The following is a 20,320-nucleotide window of genomic DNA, read 5'->3' on the forward strand; positions in this document are numbered from 1 at the left end:
GAAGATGACCAGAAAAAGTCTCTCTGGTTCAACAAATCGACACAAAGTAAAATACCAGGCCAGGCAGTTAAATAAAAGGAGTAACTGACGAGTAACTACAATCAGCCAACATCTGCACTACAGCTTATGTGCCAGTTGTACATCGGATCATATGTGCTGGCTTCCTCTCAGTGCCCTGATTAGCTTGACAGTGTCCACCGGAGGCTTGTGTATAATTATGTTCCGCCATTGATTTCTGCTTACCACCAAAGTGAAAAATAAGCTAAAAACAAGCCATGCTATTGTTTTTTCTGACTAGTCACCAGCACACTATACATCAATCTGAAAACAATTTCTAACAAAGTTAGCAGCAGCTCTCAGCATTAGTATACAAAATAAGCGACTTCAAACAGATCCAAAAGCTGTATGTAAGCATGTCTCTATCATGTACCTATGTTAAAATTGTCCTGAAACAAATTATGCTGAAGACGGTGCTCATGCAGGACCAAAGATGGCAATCGTTATAAATCAGTATGAATTTCTTCATACTGATAGAAACAACATGGACAGTATTCATATAACTTAGAACTTCTATAAGTAAATAAAAGGAGGTCCTTTTTCACGGTGCTGCTCTTTTAAAGTATGCGTCACCCAAGGGGTTCACTGGAATTCACTGAGCAAAGACTGGGAAGTCCTTCCCCTCATTGGTCAGTTGCTACTACTCACTCTGATCTCATTCATTGCTCATGATTTATGCTACTTTACAGGTAGTCCTCAAGTTACAAGGAATTGCCTTTGCTAATATATGTGGTCATAAAGTGTAACATCAGGTGACCAAATTGCTTAGTAAAGACAAGCAGTCATAACCCCAAGATCTGCACGTCATTAAGTGGAAAGGGTCCCAGGCAAGGAGTGTAGGCATGCCGCAAGCTTGTGAGCGAGCATAGAGAGGCTGGGAAAGAGGGGGCTGTTGGGTGCAAGCAAGCAAGAGGGAAGGGGGGTGCAGTGTGTGCAACCAAAGAAATGTTGGAAGTGCCTTGTGACCTTCCCTGCTGACTTCTCCATTGATTTTGCTTGTGGGAAGTGCCAGCAGAGAAGGTTGGCAATAGCGATCACCCAATTGTGGGAAGCTGCAATGACTGGAACCTTGAGAATTGGCCATAATTCCCTTTGTTCAGCGCCATCATACCTTCAAACAGTCACTGAACAAATGGTTGTAACTCAAGGAATACTTGTATTGTCTTCATTTTAAAAAAATATTTTGTTTTTAATATTAGCCATTTTTAAACATTGTGAGCAATCATAAGAAGCTTTTGATGAGAAAAGTAAATGTTTCCAGATGACCCCAAATTATACTTACATGAAACTCAGGAATCAGATAAAACTGTGTTTTGGTTTAAGATGAGAATGAATGTCATTTAAAAGATCTTCGATTAGTAGCCAAGCATATAAAAATCTGAATGATTTGAAAGAATTTCCTAATTCTGCCCTGAACAGAATTCGAATTATTGCCTTTGCTATTTTCATTTTTGTATACATTATGAATGTGCAAATAATGCAAATAGATACACAAGCATCAGAACCTATTAAATGTAATGCTAAGAAAATGTATGGAATCCAGACTTTTCTGTATGTGCCATCTAGACCTGATTAAAACAAGATAATTCAGTTAAATGTTGGCAATCCACATAATACTATGGCTATACAGTAGCTTTAACCAAAAACTTTCAACTATGGACCTCACCCCATTCCTAAGAGGACCATAAGGGGCGTGCATAAGCGCACAAACATGCCTACCGTTCCTGTCCTATTGTTTTTCTTTTCTTCTTCCTATATATATATATATATATGCTTATACCTCCTAACATTTACTCATATATATGTTTATATACTATATAATCTTTTTGTATGATGTTGTGACAAAATAAATAAATAAATAAAATAAAAATAATTCTAAAAACGGTTTGGGAGCACTCGGTGCACAAATGTTTCCCTTGCTTACAACTCTCTAACATAACTGCATCTTCTCGTGGTACCAGGTGACAGCTTCAGAAGGCAGTTGTGCACTCCCAGGAAATCTCACAGTTGCTTTAAAAAGTTGCAGGAGATGCTATTTCTATGCTGTTGCACATTCCAAAACACCTTTCTGAATGGAATCCAACGTATGGCAGAGTCTTAATATATAGTATCTCGTTAGTTCACCAAAAAGCAACTTCACTGCATTTGATTGCACATAAAAACAGTCCATGAAACAAAAATATTCATACATGCAGTCATCTATTTTCTATCTGATTTCTGTACAGTATTTTCTAATAGTACCTATCTCTGAAACCACTCATTTCACAAGAAAAGCCAAGAGAATGCGCTGATTTATTTGAATAGTTTGTATATGTTTAGTTATTAAATATCCAATTATAATTGTTTATCAGGCATCAGATAACTATTACTAAAATCTATTTGAATAGATATACACACACATACATAGTTCACCATCAGCAACAATGCACAAGGTATGGCTACTACATGAATATCCACGTCTTCCATACAGCTTTAATATAGGAAGATTCCCAGTCTGCAATTATGCTATTATGTATCGTGTGAAAAGATATACACATTAAGCAAAGCTATGGCATGTTTAAATCATCTTTATTGAGCAACATTCACACATTGTAACAAGCCATAACATGGGGCATTTATATCTGTTAAGTCATTTTACAAGGTTTAATGCTAGAACAATGAAAAACACACTTCACGTAGTGTATTAGTGTGAACAAAACACTTCTCAAAACCCTGAGGCAGCTGCATCTTCTGAAGGTCAACCTAGCAATTCTGAGCGCTTTCCCGGGTTTTCCATGTACATTCTGCTCAGTCTGTCATCTAAACAAAGCAGCTGAATGCAGAAAAGGCACAAAGAACAACCTAAACCACAATTCTTCAAGGAGAACTTCACTTGTACAAAATATACTTTGTTCAGCATGTCTTTGGATGCTTTGCACAATCTTCCCACTTGGACTCTTTTGAATTCCATGGCTTCAATTTATCATTCTCCTCTAGTTTCAAAGTTTTCACTGAAAATATTTTTCCTGAAATATGTCTTGTCAATGGAAAGGATATGACTACTCTTTTTTTATTGGGGAGATTGATCTTATAAGCAATCTGTTTTTACAGAATATATGACGATGCTCATATATTCTACTTTAATGGTACCAAATCTTTTTTTAAAAAAAATTCACTAATCATTTCAACTGGCCTACTCTGAAATAATTTTTTACATTCTGCCAAGAAACAAACACTAATGGAGTCTGTTTAATTTCAATTTTCTAATTTTGTTAAATTTATTGGAGACCCATTTTCCTGTGGGGCTACTCCAGGCCTCTTACAACAGTAAAACGGGAAAAAAAATATTTTAAAAAATCAAATGTTAAGTAGGAATGGTCAAGTAAGTGCAAATGCAATATAATCCATGGAAAGATGCTACCAGTTCTATACATGTGTGTTTAAATCCACCATTGTACTCCATTTATATTAGCTACACTGTAAAGGGGTAAGGGGAAGTTCTACCCCTCTACTTTCTATTTTCAGCTATAGTATGAATGAAAGAACATTCAGGTCCTTTAGTCATTGTGTGAATACCACATCTGAAAACTCACAATCAATTCTTCACAATTGGTCAGATTCCTCACTGGCTTGCAAAACTAGATAAAAGGTAACCCTTAGCTACTGAAAACATGAATACTAATATTTGCAGCCTTCTACAAAACACACGCCTACAATTTAAGACCCCAGTTAATGGATAAATTTTATTTTGCATCCAAAAGTTTATATATCTATATATTATTATTTAAAACTAATTATTTAAAACTATATATATATATACACATATATATACATACACACACACATACATACATACACACATATACATATATACACACACACAAAAGACACACACACACACACACACACACACACACAGTTGTAGAAGCATATACATTAAACAGCTTTTTGTAAACATTTTTGACAAAGCAAAAAGATCCATCTGTGATAAAATTTAAATGTCTTCATTTTGTATTCTTCAAACTTTCTATGGCCTTTTACTTTTAAATTAAATCTCCTTAGACTGGATCATCAGAATCTCCTACTTATGTTAAAACTTCTCTCTCCCTTGATCTTCCAGGGAAATATGAAAATCCTAATACCCCACGGGAGGTTTGTAGAAGTTCTTATGAGACAAGGCAATTCAACAAAATATATTGATCCACTTACATTAACCCTCCTGTAAAAGCTATGTATGCTGTTTGCTGTACTTTTATGTAACAGCAGAGTTCAAATTGATAAGAATTGGATCAATGTAGGTAAAATTTCATTAGAGAAAGGTTCCAGATAGAAACAAGTTTTACTGAATTGTGGATATCAGACTGTAATGCTTGATTTTGATTTGCTAGCCATACCTTAATATGCATGCAATTATGCATGCAACCAATGTAGATATTTGATTTTTAAGAAATAGAAGTTTTCAAGCAGCAATATTAAACAATGTTGCTATAAATGTTGTTTGGTAAGTCCAGACAAACAATCTGCAACTCAGTACTCTGGGGTGAAAAAAAAATTACTAAATACAGGTTTAAAAAGTATACATTTACATCCTATTTTTCACATTATAGCTAAATGCATGGCCACAATCTATTCAGAGAAATAAAAAGCAATTATGCAATTTGAATAATCTGTGTTGAAGAATTAATCCCAGGCAGTTTATACAAGATTGTTGAAAGCAAAACACAAACTGAATAAACGAAAGGCTGTCACAGAAAGCTTTTTGAAGTTGCTAATTGCCTGAAAGAGCTAATTGATTTTCAAGAAGCAACTGATTTTATAATCTCAAACAAAGCACATCAAAAATCACATCCCACCTTTACAATAGTAAATTGTACATTTTCTACAAAATATCAAATTGCGATTTGAAAATGGCTCTTCAAATCAGCATCACCCCACCATTTCCCGCTTTCTACTCCTACTCAAGAGAAAAGAAATAACATGGTAGGCTAAGAACAAAGATTTTTTTAAAAAAAAAACAAAGGTTCCAGGGTCAGAATACCTGAGAATCCTTGGTAAATTCTGCGTCAGAGCTGGCACACCAGTGGATATAGAAAAGTGCACAAGCAGCAAAACGGAAAGAGACACTAAAATCGCTGAATTAATGACCACCGCCCCGCCAACGAAGCCAAATACAAATAGCAGCATGCATCCAGGACTCATGGCGCTGCGCTGGCATGGTGAAATGCAAGAACCGAGGCTACGCAGGGGACAAGAGAGTATCTTTGTAGTAAAAGTCTGTCATTGAGCTGCTGCCACAGAAACAATGCCATCGACAGCCGCTTTCCACTATCTTCTGCAGCAGCTCCAAAGCAAAATGACATCACCTCGCTCTCCTCCCCCACCTACAAAGAAAAAAGCAATCCGAGCGGCTTCTCTTTGCTTCAGCATCTATGCAGCAACCTAAGGATACAAGCAAGCTTGTTGGCAGTTTCCTCCACCCCCTACGCTGAACCTTTGCAGCTTGGCTCCACTTGATTGGACAGGAAGCTCAGGCGTCTCCATAATGTAGACAAAGCTTTAGTTGGAGATGTCCTTTCATGAAAATGTGCACAATAGTATAAAAATGGAAATGAGATTCAGTTATTTCACACCCTTAATTGCATATCCTTTGGTTGTTCTTCATCTGCGTTGGAGAAGGGAAAGAAAAACCCTGCTACACAAAATGTAGATAAGAATGAGTTTTAAACCGAAAACAGTGTCAACAAGGCAATTTTCCCATTAAAATGATGTTCATTCCTCCTGCAAAACTTCTACAGTCTTTCTTATATTCCAGCAAAAATATAATTGTGATTACTCATTATTCAAGATTTTAAAAAAGGGTTTGAAACAAAATTGAATAGGTTTTACTCAGGCTAAAATCAATAAAGCTTACCTAATTCTACTGTGCATGATGGGTTCTGGCTGTTCACCTCCTGTCAACTGATGAAATTTTGCTCTTTCCAAATGTTCCATATAATTATGAATCATCTGTTGTTGAAAGAGGGGAGGATAAAAGAATTTAAACTGTTTCATACCTATTTAAGCTATTTTTTTAAATTATTTCCTTTCAATTTCCCAATGTTCCCTCTATCACGAAACCACTATCAGTGGTATGTTTTATGTACTTCAGACTATATAAATCATCCCATGCATCAAAAACTACCATCATAATACATTAATTCGTTCCAAAGTTATTTTCTCCTTTCAATATACAACTTTATCTTAATTTACATTAATACAAGCGGTCCTTTTTTTTTTTACACTTCCACACATTTATAAAATTATACAATTTCAGCAACATGAGACAAATATACACTGTCACCCAAGTGCAAACCAAGAGAACCAATAGAAGCCCCAGTAGATCCAGTGGAAAAGATACCTTGATAAACTGAGAAAACGTCACATATTTGTTTGGGGAAGGATGGGTGGTTGGAGAAGGTTACAGTGGTGCCCAGTTTTGATGCAATGGGAAACCATGATTCCTCATTATGTGAAAGGGTTGTGGAAGATTCTGTGAGGAAATAAGAAGTTTTTGCATCTTCTTTTAACTATAGAAGAATTACTTACAAATAATTAAATTTGGGGAACTGAAAACAAGTCTAAACAAAAAGAGCTTTCAGATCCAACTTTTTCAGAAACCATAATTAAATCAGTAACTTGACTTCTAAACACAAGAGGAGATATGCTTCCAACTCCCTTTATTTTGAGAAGGGGAATGGGATAGCAAAGTAGCTTCTGATTACATCTGAACTGAGCCAGAGAAGTTGAGACTGTTTTTCATTTGGCACATTTAATATCCCACCCTTATTTTAAGTTTATAGTATATTTTTAAAAGATCGGCAACTAAGTGCACATGTTCAGAGCAATGTATCTGGTAGCTTATGAATTTTAATATATTGTGTTAGCATGCCACTTATACTACAATGAGGAACAGAAGGATATTGCTCTCACACCCTGGTGGTTTTTCCATTGTTGAAAATAAGATGTTGGTCTCTCTTGGTCTGGACTAGGTGAAGATCTTGGTTCAATTATTCTGTAGACTACAGATGACTAAGGTTTTATTGCATTGTATCTTACAGGAAAAAAATAAGGGGAAAGAGTAAGACAGTTGCAGAATCCATTCATAATGAGTTTAGTATATTAGTCATTGACATGAATCCATCCAATTCTACTATTTGTGTCACAATAAACTACTTCCAGATCAATTTCATATAAATGTGTTTTCTAAGATTCCTACTGTAGAATTAGAATTAATTGGAAATAGGATCTAGAATTAAAAAGTGCATGCTTAAGCACTTTAATATACCAACAATCAATTGAGCTACTTTTTTATCTGGGTAAATTAAGGGTTTTAACCAAGGGTTAGATAGCCAGATTGTCTATTTACATCACTCCACAAATAGTTGGAAGCTATGTCATGCTATTGGCCAAGCACCCGATAAGACAGCTTCTAGCAAAGGCTTTTTAATTTCAGATAAAATATCACATTTCTAAAATGTGTGGAAAAATATTCCCCATATCTTCAGCATCAAAGTAGGATCAAATAATGCAAAGAAAAGGACTCATATGTGTGTTTACATGATTTCATAAAGATGGATGGCTTATTTTCATAGGTAATTAATTACTCCCTTCACGGATAAACCAATTACAGACACATGCAAATTATAATTAGTACTAATATCTCTTTTTGAGTTCTACTATCTATAGCTAAGCCTACCATCATGTCATATTGCATTGCGGTCATTCAACATATCAAAACGATCTTCATGAACATTTCAGATTAAGCAGAATAACATGAGAGACCACATTAATAATGTGGAAGTAAAATAATAAAAAAAAATGCTACTGTATGCAATTCATTCATAAAGAATTAGCATTATTTCTAATCTGTGACCTCTATTTTTATAACTGGATAATATAAGACTTCTATGTGACTTACAAATACTCTGAATAATAATAATTTGCTTTTTTAAAAAATAAAAAAAGAATGAAGATCAGGCATTATTGGTATTTTTATGCTGTTGCTTATATAACCACAAAACAAATTAAATCTTACTATTAAAAATTGAGTTATTAAAAATATGTGTTTATTATTTCTGATATTGTATATACTTCTTTACCTGACTGACCAAAAACTGCCTTTATAGTTTCCTTGGCAGTGTTTTCAGAAATAGTTTGCCATGGTCTGTTATTCTGTTATACTCTTTTTCCTAGAGTGAGACTGACTGACCCAAAGTCACCCAGCTGGCTTTGTTTCTACTGGCAGAATTGGAATTCATGGTCTCCTGATTTCTATTATAGCCAGCTGCCTTTATCCATTACAGTATACTGGCTCTCTTTACAGGCATAGAGCAATACATATATGAAAGATTTAAGACTTTCTCTTGGCAAAGGGAGACATTAATTGCTGCTTGTTAACATTGCTTGGTAATGATTGGGTTTAATCATTGCTTTTACTTTCTATTCATGCTTTCCATTTCCAAATTGGCACTCAAGGTGGCTTCATCAATCAGTACATATTAAACAGAAAGATTCTGAGGGTTCTAAGAGGTACTTTTGATTAAGTTACAATGAAATCTGTTGCTGTTTCTTTTTAAGTATGTTTTACAGCACTTAATATTCTCCATCATTTTTGAGAATACTTTTGTTTACCAGGCACCAAAAATACTTCAGCTACAGATGAGCCACAAGAAATTACCGTACTGTATTTCAAGATATAGAGGTTTTTTTATCCCTTAGAAAAAAGCAGATCCAGCTGCCTCAGATCAAGCAACCTATATATTAGGATTACAATTTCTGGATATCTAAACGTAATGGCATAAATCCTAAAGGACCACTATCTTTAATCTTCACAAATTGTCTCTTCTAGCATACAGTGACACACTACTGAAAACCTTTTTATTTGATACATCTATGTTAAATTGCTCAACTTGCTGATGAATATAGGCAAGTTTTAACTAAAATATTTAGTATTGTACAAACTACATGTTACAATGCTTTTTGTGTGGCCCATAATCTATTTGATACTTTGAACAGAAACATGTTTTCAATCCAGTACAGGTAGTCCTTCACTTACAACTGTTCATTTAGTGACAGTTTGAAGTTACAACAGCACTAAAAAAAGTGACTTAGGACCATTTTTCACACAACAGTGAAGTGTCCTTGTGATCACGTAATCAAAATTCAAATGCTTGGCAACCGAGTCATATCTATGATGGTTGCAGTGTCCGGGGGTCATGTGATCCCCTTTTGTGACGTTCTGACAAGCAAAGTCAATGGGGATGCCAAATTCACTTAACAACTGCATCACTAACTAAACAACTGCATTGATTCGTTTAATAACTGTGGCAAGGCAGGTCGTAAAATGAGGCAAAATTCATTTAACAAATGTTTCACTTAGCAACAGACAGTTTAGGCTCAATTGTAGTCGTAAGTCAAGGACTATCTGTAGCTTGTTTCAGTATTATCAAACAATGTAATGGATATAATTAAGTTAACAGATATTTGGGGTATTTGTGCAAGAAATACATTAAGCAGCAGTAAGGTATACATATGTAATTTTAATTTCTTCTTTGTATATATCCCGAAGTATTATGATATAATAAATATCATATAAATATATTCTGCAGAATATTTCCACTCATAGAAGTCAGACTATTTTCTAATTTATGAAATCATATATTGAGGCTGGCCTTTATTAAATGCTTACTTCACAGACAAAGTATTGTGTTTCCCCGAAAATAAGACATCCCCGATAATAATCCCAATTGGGCTTTTGAGCACAAGCACTAAAATAATCCTGCCCCAAATTAAGCCCTCCCCGAAAATATTTAAACGCATGCAAAGCCACTCCCCGCCATTTCCTCTGGTTAGGGTTAGGAGACAGAACTGGAAATCAGGTAAGATGGCAAGTAGGAATAAAAATTCCCACATATTATCTCTGAGATTCAAAAAGTGATCAGAAACCCCCTCCCAAAAAAAATCATTACATAAAGTAAAAGATCTATATACATAGCTTCATTTCAATCTTTAACTTAATATTGTTCTTTGCATCTTTATATTTCTTTTTCTTTGTCCATCTCAATTATTCTGCAGTTTGACAATGGTATACATAAACATTCAAGGAAAAAAACCCAGTTGCACTGACCACAATTATCATCAGTAGTACTTCACAGTAACTTTTGCGTCAAGACATTATTCACCACTTGACAAATATAATCTAGGTTTTGGCTTAAAACCATAATTGGGATTGGAACCACCAAGGCAGTGATTGGACTTGATTTTACAATCTTTTTGATGCAGTCATTAAGTGAATCACACAGTTGTTAAGGGTTAAGGGTTCCCACATTGACTTTGCTTGTTGGAAGCTCCCTGGGAAGGCTACAAATGGCAATCACATATACAATTACAATAACAACATACTGATTGCCAAGAACCTAAATTTTAATCATGTGGGGACACTGCAAGGAGCAGTCGTAAGCCACTTTTTTCACACTGTCATAATTTTAAACAATCACTAAACAAATGGTCATAAGTCAATGATTACATAATAAAAAAACGCTGCTAGCCTTTTATTCAGATTATACTTTGATTGGGCATTAGCCAGATTACATTCAATGACATTGCCTTAAAAAGCATGCATATCTAATATTTTTACTACAAGAAAATATGGATTTAAGTGGCATAAATCAGGCAAAGCTTGACAAAAAAATACAAACAAATAAAAATATAAACATATGAGAAGCTTGTTAGTGAAACAGGGGATGGGCTTCCAAAGTTCCTGGGATCATCGTTTCTATCATCCAGATTTGTTTCAGAGTCAGATGGCATATAACAGGGGTCTCCAACCTTGGCAACTTTAAGCCTGGCAAACTTCAACTCCCAGAATTCCCCAGCCAGCAAAGCTGGAGTTGAAGTTCGCCAGGCTTAAAGTTGCCAAGGTTGGAGACCCCTGGCATACAAGATTATAAAGATGATCCCTATCTTTATAACTGAAAAGAGTCCAGTTTAACAGACTGCTCTTCTCATTACTTTTTTAGGCAATTGAAGATAAATTTCTCATCTCGACTGATCAGTTGGTAATAAAGGAACTACCTACCTTTCTCAATCATCTACCAATCTTTCCCATGAGTTCTCCCTTGCCATATTCAATCCTGTCAACAACCTTGTGTCTGAACTCAAACCATGTGTTGTCAATATACCATCTGTTTCTGCCCTAACCCGTCAGCAAAATTCAAGGCCCACCAATGCCTTCCAAAAGGAAAGAATCAAAGCTTTATGAGATTTTCAGAAAATGCTGATACAGACTAATATACTTGGTACTTTTAAGCACACGTCCCTGAGTTCACTAATTACATATAGAGACACTATTCAAAGTAATACCTAGTTACCTACCTCTGTATGCCTCGAATGAAGAGCATTGTATTCCTTCTTTAGTTCCGCTTCCCTCTCCTCCAATCTACTAACTGAAAAAGAAAATAATTCATTCAGTTTATTATTTTCAACAATAGAAACAAAAGATGTTTTACCTCAACCTAGTTTTTACAAATCCAAGCTATCAATTCAAATACTATTTTGATCTACTTTTTTTTTTTGGGGGGGGGGAATGTGATCATGAAATTTTTATAAAATACAGTAGAAATTATACAGAAAAACAAGGACTTTGTGCATATCACCCAGTACCACACTGCTACAAAATCCTACAGTTACACCTGATCATTCCCCCACCATATTAGTTTAACATTAGAAGAATAAAAATGAGAAACCTAAAACAGCACAACAGAATCAAATTAACAAATTAGCAAAGTATCATTAGCCGCCTATGTATGTTTTTAAGCATGGGGAAGTAGAAAACAATAAAACAGATTATAATAAATTTGCTCAGCAGTACATCGTTGGCTATTGTTTTAAAGAAGAGCTTAGCAGCATCTAAGCACATAGCAAATATTAAACTTATCTACTTTACACCACCCTGATTAACTACACAGGGGAAAGCAATATTCCACCTACGCTTTCTAGGATATTTCATTTTAATCTCAGTAGAGAAGATATATAATCTCAATGTCCTCACAACTGAGCCATTTGTCAACTATACTTCTGCTCCATCTAGTGGATTACTTTATTGCCATTATGGGAACATACATGGTGTCACTAATTAAAGGTAGCACTTTGGATTCTTTTGCCTCCTGAACAAACAGGGACCTTCTTCAGATTTGGTTGTAGCAAATTCATATAGCAGGAGTTTTTTAACAACAGTATATTGCTGCCTAATACTCTCTATCAGTTTTCTTTAAACATCTAGGAGCATAGGCCTTTAATGTTCTTCATCCATAGTTAAGTAATTGCAAACTTAAGGCATTATCTGACCACAGATGGTCAACATGAAAAAAATATTCAAATACAAAGACATGGATAATGTCTGGTATTATTGCATGATCAACAAAGTCAAAATATAGCCTCCTCCACATGATGGATTACATTTCTCATCAGGCTTATCAAGTTTACCAAATTATTATCCTGTAGAACATTTGGACTATAGTCCAATACATCTCGTAGACACACCAGGCTGGGGAAGATTGACCTATAGTTTAATATTTAAAAAAAAAAACCTTTAATGGAAATAACTGGAACATATTTACACACACACACACACACAGAGAGAGAGAGAGAGAGAGAGAGAGAGAGAGAGAGATAATTCCAGAACAGAGCCCGATACATTATTTTTAATCATTGATCGAAAAGCATTCTATGCCTCAAGGATATTCCTGATACAAAGAGAATCGTAGCCTAACATTAATCTGCTAATATATTTGGAGTTAACTGTGAAATTAGAAAACACTGAAGCTCAGACCCTAGAGCCCCTAGGGCTTAGAGCTGTGATGGTGAACCTATGGCATGTGTGCCACGTGGCACATAGCACCATGGGCACGTGAGCTTTGCCCTAGGTCAGGTCTGGCGCGCATGGGCCCGCTGGAACTCAGGAAATAGGCTGTTTCCGGCCTCTAGAGGGCCTCCAGCTGGGTGGGGAAGGCCATTTTCGTCCTCCCCAGGCTCCTAGAAAGGCTCTGGAGCCTGGGGAAAGCGAAAAATGGACTCTCCAATCCCAACAGAAGTCGGCAAACGGGCAGTTTCCAGCCTCTGGAGGGCCTCCCGGGGGGGAGGCTATTTTGGCCACCCCAGGCTCCAAAAAAGCCTGGGGAGCCTGGGGAGAGCGAAAACCGGACCTACTGGGGCCACTGTGCCATCGCGTGCCAAAAGCAGGGGGAGCGTGGGGGGCCCCCAATGCATGCGCGGGGCACATTGAATTTTGGGTGTAGGCACATGCGTGCACAATCCCACCCTGTGTTCCCCCTGCTTTTGGCATGCGACAGTGAAAAGGTTCGCCATCACTGGCCTAGAGGAAGCTGCCTCATTTAAAAAGATGATCAACAACTGTCCTCAACTTCAGAAAATGTAAACTAGGGAAGAAACAAAATGGCAGCCCTACTATACAGAAGTCAAAACAGAAGCTGCTGAATAAGGTAAAAACCAGAGATGGGCTGCTGCCAGTACAGGCGAACCAGTTGTTACAATTCTGTGTTCAGCGAACCAGCAAATCCCACCACTTGCTGGCCACACCTGCCCCATGCTGGTCCGCCCCACCCTGCCCTATCTCAATTCACCCGCCTTGGCTGGTGGCTAGACTCACGCCCGCATCCAACTACTCTCTGGCTCGCTCACCCAGACCAGGCGGCCCAGCTTATCTCTGTGCCTCGCCCACTTGCCTACCTTTGCTGCGGCCTACCATGCCGGCTATGCAGCCCAGCTGATCTCCACGCCTTGCCCGCTTGGGGGGTATATGGTGAAGCTTGGCCGCCTTTCGGGCCTGGCTGTCGTCTGTTGTGACCCAGGCCCAAGTAGGTAGTAAGAAACTCAGTCCATGAAAAAACAAACAAATTTTATTCGAACAGCTGAAAATTACGTCATTCCCAGCGTCTTTCAACTCAAATTAAAACAAATGCCTTCCAACACAAATTCCTCAGTTCTATCGCAAACCTTGGTCCAATTAGGCAAACTGCCAAAGACCTTTCTTGGCAAACATTCACAAGTCACAAAAATAAAGGCAAGACATAGACAAAGCAGAAGACAAAACAGAAGACGAAGCTACCAATGTTGTTTTTCAGCAAAGCTCAAACGCCGGTGCTGCTCTGTTTTAAGCCTTATGGGAGAGGCCAATCATCTCTTGGCCGTACTCCCAAGTTGTCCTTTTAGTTTTAGCTGCTCTTGCCTTCTGGCAGCTCTTCTCATGCGTGCATTAGGAACAGGCTCCTCCTGTTCCTCTGCCTCACTACTATCAGTCTCTGGAGGCTCTGAAGTCCGCACCTCACTTCCCAATGGCCCTGGCCTCACCTCAGTCTCATCTCTGACCTACTCCATTGCCAGCTCCGTAGGCTGCTGACGGATCACATCATCATCATCCTTCCATTTGCATGCCGCATGCTCGTCCTTCGCCACAGGTCAGGAGCCAGGGGATGTGCCAGTCCCTGGCTCTGGCCTTCCCCAGGGTGTCTGCCCCGCCCACTCGCCCTTTGCCTCAGGGGATGCACCAGTCCTTGGTTCTGGCCTTCCCTGGGGCGTCCGCCTGCATGCTGCACACATGCTCAAACTATGGTCCCCCGGGCCGAAGGAATTTATCTGGCCTATGACCTACTGTGATCAGGTAAAGGGTCACAGGGGGACAGCACAGGCACAGGGAGGATGGCATGGGCGCAGGGAGCACAAAGCAGTTGGGTAAGCTTCTTACCTATAAGAAGTCCCTTCCGGAAAGCACTGCAGTGAAGAGAAGCAGCCGGGTTGAATCTCCAGCATCTCTCAGATCTTCCAGCCGCTTCTTCTAGCCTTTGGTGAGCCTCGGTCGCTTGCAGAGATGCTCAATGTGCTCTCCAGGTCAGCAGCTGTTTCTCTCCACTGCTGCTCTTGTTGGGAGGCATCTTGTGCAGCACAGTAAAATTTAGCAGCCATGAGCCCTCGCTTTGGGTCTTTTAAGTCCCATCCAGAAAGTGCTGCGGGCCTGCAGCAGAGAGAAACAGCATTCAACCTGGCTGCTTCTCTCTGTCACAGCGCTTTCCAGATTGGACTTAGAGGAAAGCAGCAGCTCACAGCTGCTAAATTTCACTATGTTGCGCAAGACACTCTCCCAGCAAGAGCAGCAGCAGAGAAACAGCTGCCAACCTGGAGAGCGCATGGAGCGTCTCCCCAAGTGCCCAAGACATGCACAGCACCAACAAAGAAGAGGCCGGGAGATCAAGCAACATCTTGATGGATTGGAAACCTCAGAGAAAATTCCTCCCCCGAGGGCTGCCCGCCTAGAGTGCCACCACTGCCACTCTGAAGCTTGCCCTTGGGACGGATCAGTAAGTTCTTGCTTTGCTCCCCAGGTACGGCCCCATAATGGAGGGGTCTATGCCCAGACCAGGTGCTTTCTCTTGGGCTTCCCGGCTGTGGTGGCAGGAGGAGGAACTGTGTGGTGGGGAAGGCTGCCTGCAGTTCTTGCAGCCAAAGCCAGGATGTCTGTGAACTTGCATATGTATGAGGTCTTCTGCCTTGAGCAGAAGGTTGAACTATAAGACCTCCAAGGTACCTCTAGCCTGTGGTACTAATGTCTCCAAAACAAGGGAATTTGCTTAAATTTTGTGGGGGGGGGCGGCTTCTTACGAGTGCATTTTGGAGAAGTATGAAGAGAAATGGTAAAACGGCGATCAGTTTGGGATTAAATTCCAAATGAAATTGGGTCTTCAGGGTAAGGAGACACGAAGAACTTTCAACTGCAGGTTTCTAAAATCTTATTAAAATGAATGTCTAGAGGCAGCTCTTTAACTCATTAATCCAGAGGGAGCAAAAGAGATAGGCTATCTCTTAGTCAAAGAAGCGATGTCAAGTTGGCCACACCCACCCAGTCACATGATCACCCAGCCAGTCATTAGGGCAGAGAACCAGTTGTTAAAAAAATTGAAGCCCATCACTGGTACAAACCTTCAAAATTGGCCCTTGTTGACAAAGCAGAACCCATCAGGCACCAAAGGGTAAATCAACAGCCTGTTTTAACTGTCCCTAAACTGTACTTGCTGAGAGATAAATGAAGAAAAGTGAGGCCATTGTTTGTTTCCATCTGGCAGAAAACTACATGGAGTGTCCCCACTGCTACCATCTAAACAAAAATTCTATACAAACTATATCTTCAACTGGAAGGATCCCGGAACAGCTTATAAAGAACAGCAAGAGTACCTAGTCATATTTAGATCCCCTCCAACACATGCAGTAAACTACTCTTCAATCAAAAATGACCTATCAAGCAAATACTTATTGGCAATACAGCAAATGATAACTGTATTTTTTGCCTTTTCTGCAAGCTCTTTTAAACATGGCAGTCCCATTTATACTTGAACTAACTGGCCAAACATTTTTTTTTCTTCCCCAATACCCTCCTTTTTGGTGAAAGCGTTTGACAGCATCAGAACCTTTGCAAAAAAAATGGATTAAAAAAATCCTGCCCAACCACTTTGATAAAAACAGAAGCAAAGAAGCAACCAGCAGACAAAAGAAGACCATGCCCATACTCAAATTACATTCCACACCATAAAGTAACTTCAAGCAAGGGATGAGTTGATTAACTCTGCTTTAGCCATATTCTGATTTTTTTAAAATCAGGGCATCACCCTAAACTAAAGCACAATGCAATTTAGCATGTCATATGACAATACCCAACTTAAAGGCAAGAATACAGAAAATCAGCCTTGTTTTGTTGAACATACAGAAGATTGAACAGCTGCTTACACTCCACTTTGCTCTTCAGTTCTGCATAACTCCTCCTTAACAGCTGCTGTATGTATTTCTCCTACCAGACAATAGCTATGTAGGCACAGAATCATGGAAAGGCAGCATTTTTGCAAATTCTACCTTTAAATGAAAAAGTTATATCATTTTGCTCTCCTTGCTAAAATAAACAACTTACCTAATTCAAAATAGTTCTTATCTTAGGCATGATTTCATACATGCATATCAGTGGTGGGTTGCTAACGGTTCTCACCAGTTTGTGTGAACCATTGGAGGAAATTTGGCCAATGTCGCTGAACCGTTAGTGATGGCCGGGAGGCCATGCCCTCAAACCCGTCCCTTGGCTGCCATGTTCAGTGGCACCATGTTCTTCGCGCACGTGCATCCCATTGCCTTGCAAGTCCAATGGGATGAGCATGCGCAAAGAACATGGCAGCAGCTTTTTCTGTGGGTACTTTTTAGCGGCCTGCGGAGAAAGCGGCTGGCAAAGAAGCCTTTCCAGCAGTATCTGCCTCCAGACCCCTGTCGCCCGCATTTTCCAGTCTGGGCTGCTCGGCAGGCAGGCTTTTATTTTGTCAGCCCAGGGAGGGGGGGGGGAATGTATGTAGAAAATTGCCCTGTCTCTGCAGCATCAGTCATGTGACTGAGTGGGTGTGGCCAACTCGATGTCACTCACAGCAAGGTGCTGCCCCACCTTGCCGTAACTGAGTTGGCCACGCCCACTCAGTCCCATGACCACCAAGCCATGCCCACAGAACAGGTAGTAAAAAAAATTGGAACCCACCCCTGATGCATATGTATGATTATGTATTTATTTATTTATTTATTTATCATATTTGTATACCGCCCTATCTCCCTAGGGACTCAGGGTGGTTCACAGGCAAATAAAAAGGTACATATAAATACAGAATAAAATATCAATTAAAAAACTTATTCTACACAGCCAAATAGTTAAAAAAGAACAATATAAATAATAAAACCCATTAAAACCCGTATAAATTTAAAATCTAATCCAGTCCTGCGCAGATGAATAGATATGTTTTAAGCTCACGGCGGAAGGTTCGGAGGTCCGGAAGTTGACGAAGTCCTGGGGGGAGTGTATGTATGACCCATCATCTTAAATTTGTACATTTGCTTTGGTTTTTCCTTAAAAAAAAGAATGTTTTTTTTCTTTGCTGGATTACGTGCCATCAGATCAGTACTGAATTTCAACTACCACATAGATTGATTTTCTCCAGGACAGTCTGTCCCCAGTTTGGTCCTTCTAGTCTTCCAAATGCACACTCATCAGTAGTGTAATCATGTCCATCCCCCTTGCTTCTGGCTGTCCTCTTTCTTTCCTCTTTTTCTCTTTTTCTTTTCACTTTTCCCAGAATTATCTCCGTTGTATGTCTATGCATTAATATTACAACATCTTCATTTTATTGTAATTTCTTTGACTACTGTGAGCCATCCAGAGCCATTGAGAATTGGATGACAAGCATGTTTCATTTACTTGGGTGCCTAGTTAGACAGAGGTTTAGACTGGATTTAGCATTTTTGTCCACTCTTAGCAAGGACTTAGGGTAGTCAGATGTAGTTCTTTAATAACATTAGTGGTATCGTCGCAGTAGGTAAGCTGTTCCAAGTAAAGCTGCCTTTTGCTGACAATTTTGTCAATGCTGATGGTATTCAAGGGTGCTCAAGATCTTTTGGGATTGCACCTACAGCACCTATTATTACTGTGGTTCTCCCAAAAGAAGGCCGGGTCTTATTTTCTTTTGACCCCCCCCAAAAAACGGCTAGGCCTTCTTTTTGGAAGGTTCTAATTAATGACTCATCTCGCGGCAGTGGCACCCACAGCCCCGCCCAACAGGAGCCCACTGCTGGCCCACTTCTTCTGCGGCTGCTTGCCACCACTTGCACACATCGCCCAGGCCTCCATTTTGCCTTCAGATGCCTACCAGAAGGCATCTGCAACCAATAACAGAGCTCCGGATTGTGTTGGGGTGTGTGAGCCCTGGTAAGTAGGGCAGCTCTAGCATCCCCCATCCCCACCCTAGCTTAGTTTTTACCTGTGTGCCTCGCCCCATGCCCTGCACCCTGGGGTGGGCAGGGTCTTAATTAGGGCTAATTGCATCTAGCCTGCCTTTCTTAATGGAAAGGTATTGTTTCCACTTTTCTCAATGAAAGGGATTAAGGGCATGTCCTGTCCTTAATCCCATCACCTGGAGGTGAAGGTGTTTTGTTTGTGAATAGGCACATTAAGAAAGACTGGGGCTGTTTTCTGCTTCTAAGAGCATGTTTCTCCATTATTCCTTTGGGGAAATATAATATTCTGCCTCTTTTAATATTCCCCAAAATATTTCATTCTTGGGGGGGGGGCTTCCCAAATGCTCCAAGCGTCAGGTCTTTTTTTGTTATCTAATATGATTCTTACTGAATCTTACTTTGTTAATTTCCAGACTGATTCTCAAACTTATGTTCAAAGCAAATGCAATTCAGAATATTAACTATTCTAAACTGAAATTATCAGGATACCGAGAAAGCCCTCTTTCCATCTTTTTGTCTGAAATGGTAAAATATAGTGTTCCAAGTGCTAAGTACAGTGTACCTACCTTGATTCCTCATAAGTCATTTTTTTTAAAGCATATGTAGGAATTTAGCACCCACCCACCTCCTAGAAGAATGAAATATTTTAGAAAATATTTAAAAGGCAGAATATATTTCCCTGGATGAGAAATGGAGAAACATGTTTTAAAGACAAAGCAGCTCCCTGCAACTTCCTGCCACCCCCCACCTTTGTCAATGGGCCATCATCTGCATCATAATAGAACCCATCTAGCAACTGAAACTCACCACATGGCACCTGGGAAGATTACATCAGCCAGCAAGGCTAGCTAAGACCCCCACCCCCTGGGAGTCTGACAGCCAATCAGGGTACTCTTCCTGTGCCCCAGAAAGTTCAAAGCTCAGAAAAAGCATAAAGCCAGGGAGCACACAGGATCTCAGCCTTTTCTGTTCAGGAACTCAAGCCATGTGATCCTGACCACCATTAAACCATCTTTCCAAGCAGTCTCCATGTTTCCAGTGTCTTTGTCCCCACTTGGAACTGAACCCAGATGGATATTTCTTCCAACACATAGATTTCAGGCCACCTATACATTGCGTACTTACAACTCTCACTAGCCAGTGTAGGAATTTAGCACCCACCCCCCTCCTACAAGAATGAAATATTTTAGAAAATATTTAAAAAGGCAAAATATATTTCCCTGGATAAGAAATGGAGAAACATGTTTTAAAGACAGCAGCTTCCTGACTCCCCCCCCACCTTTGTCAATGGGCCATTAAAAGCCTCAGCTAAGCTCACTCATTCTCCCCACCTTTGTCAATAGGCCATTAAGACTTGAGCCAGTCCATTGTCTACATGACAAAGATAGGATTAGCCCCTACCCATCTAGCAACAGAATCTTAC

The 20,320-nt window shown here is 39.3% G+C and overlaps 1 protein-coding gene across 5 annotated transcripts in view; it reads right to left on the reverse strand.

The window, feature by feature from the left end:
- SPAG9 (sperm associated antigen 9) overlaps positions 1-20,320 on the reverse strand; it is a 101,961-nt gene that overhangs the window by 67,717 nt on the left and 13,924 nt on the right. For 3 of the 5 annotated variants that reach the window (XM_058172866.1, XM_058172867.1, XM_058172865.1), the window contains exons 3-4: positions 11,449-11,519; positions 5,948-6,042 (exon numbers count right to left, since the gene is read on the reverse strand). In XM_058172866.1, the coding sequence (XP_058028849.1) occupies positions 5,948-6,042; positions 11,449-11,519 (166 nt within the window). Of the gene's footprint in view, positions 1-5,074; positions 5,440-5,947; positions 6,043-11,448; positions 11,520-20,320 lie in introns of those variants that run through there. The other 2 variants (XM_058172870.1, XM_058172868.1) reach the window with 1 other exon arrangement.

Source organism: Ahaetulla prasina, chromosome 2, assembly GCF_028640845.1.
Source record: "Ahaetulla prasina isolate Xishuangbanna chromosome 2, ASM2864084v1, whole genome shotgun sequence".
Taxonomy (NCBI): domain Eukaryota; kingdom Metazoa; phylum Chordata; class Lepidosauria; order Squamata; family Colubridae; genus Ahaetulla; species Ahaetulla prasina.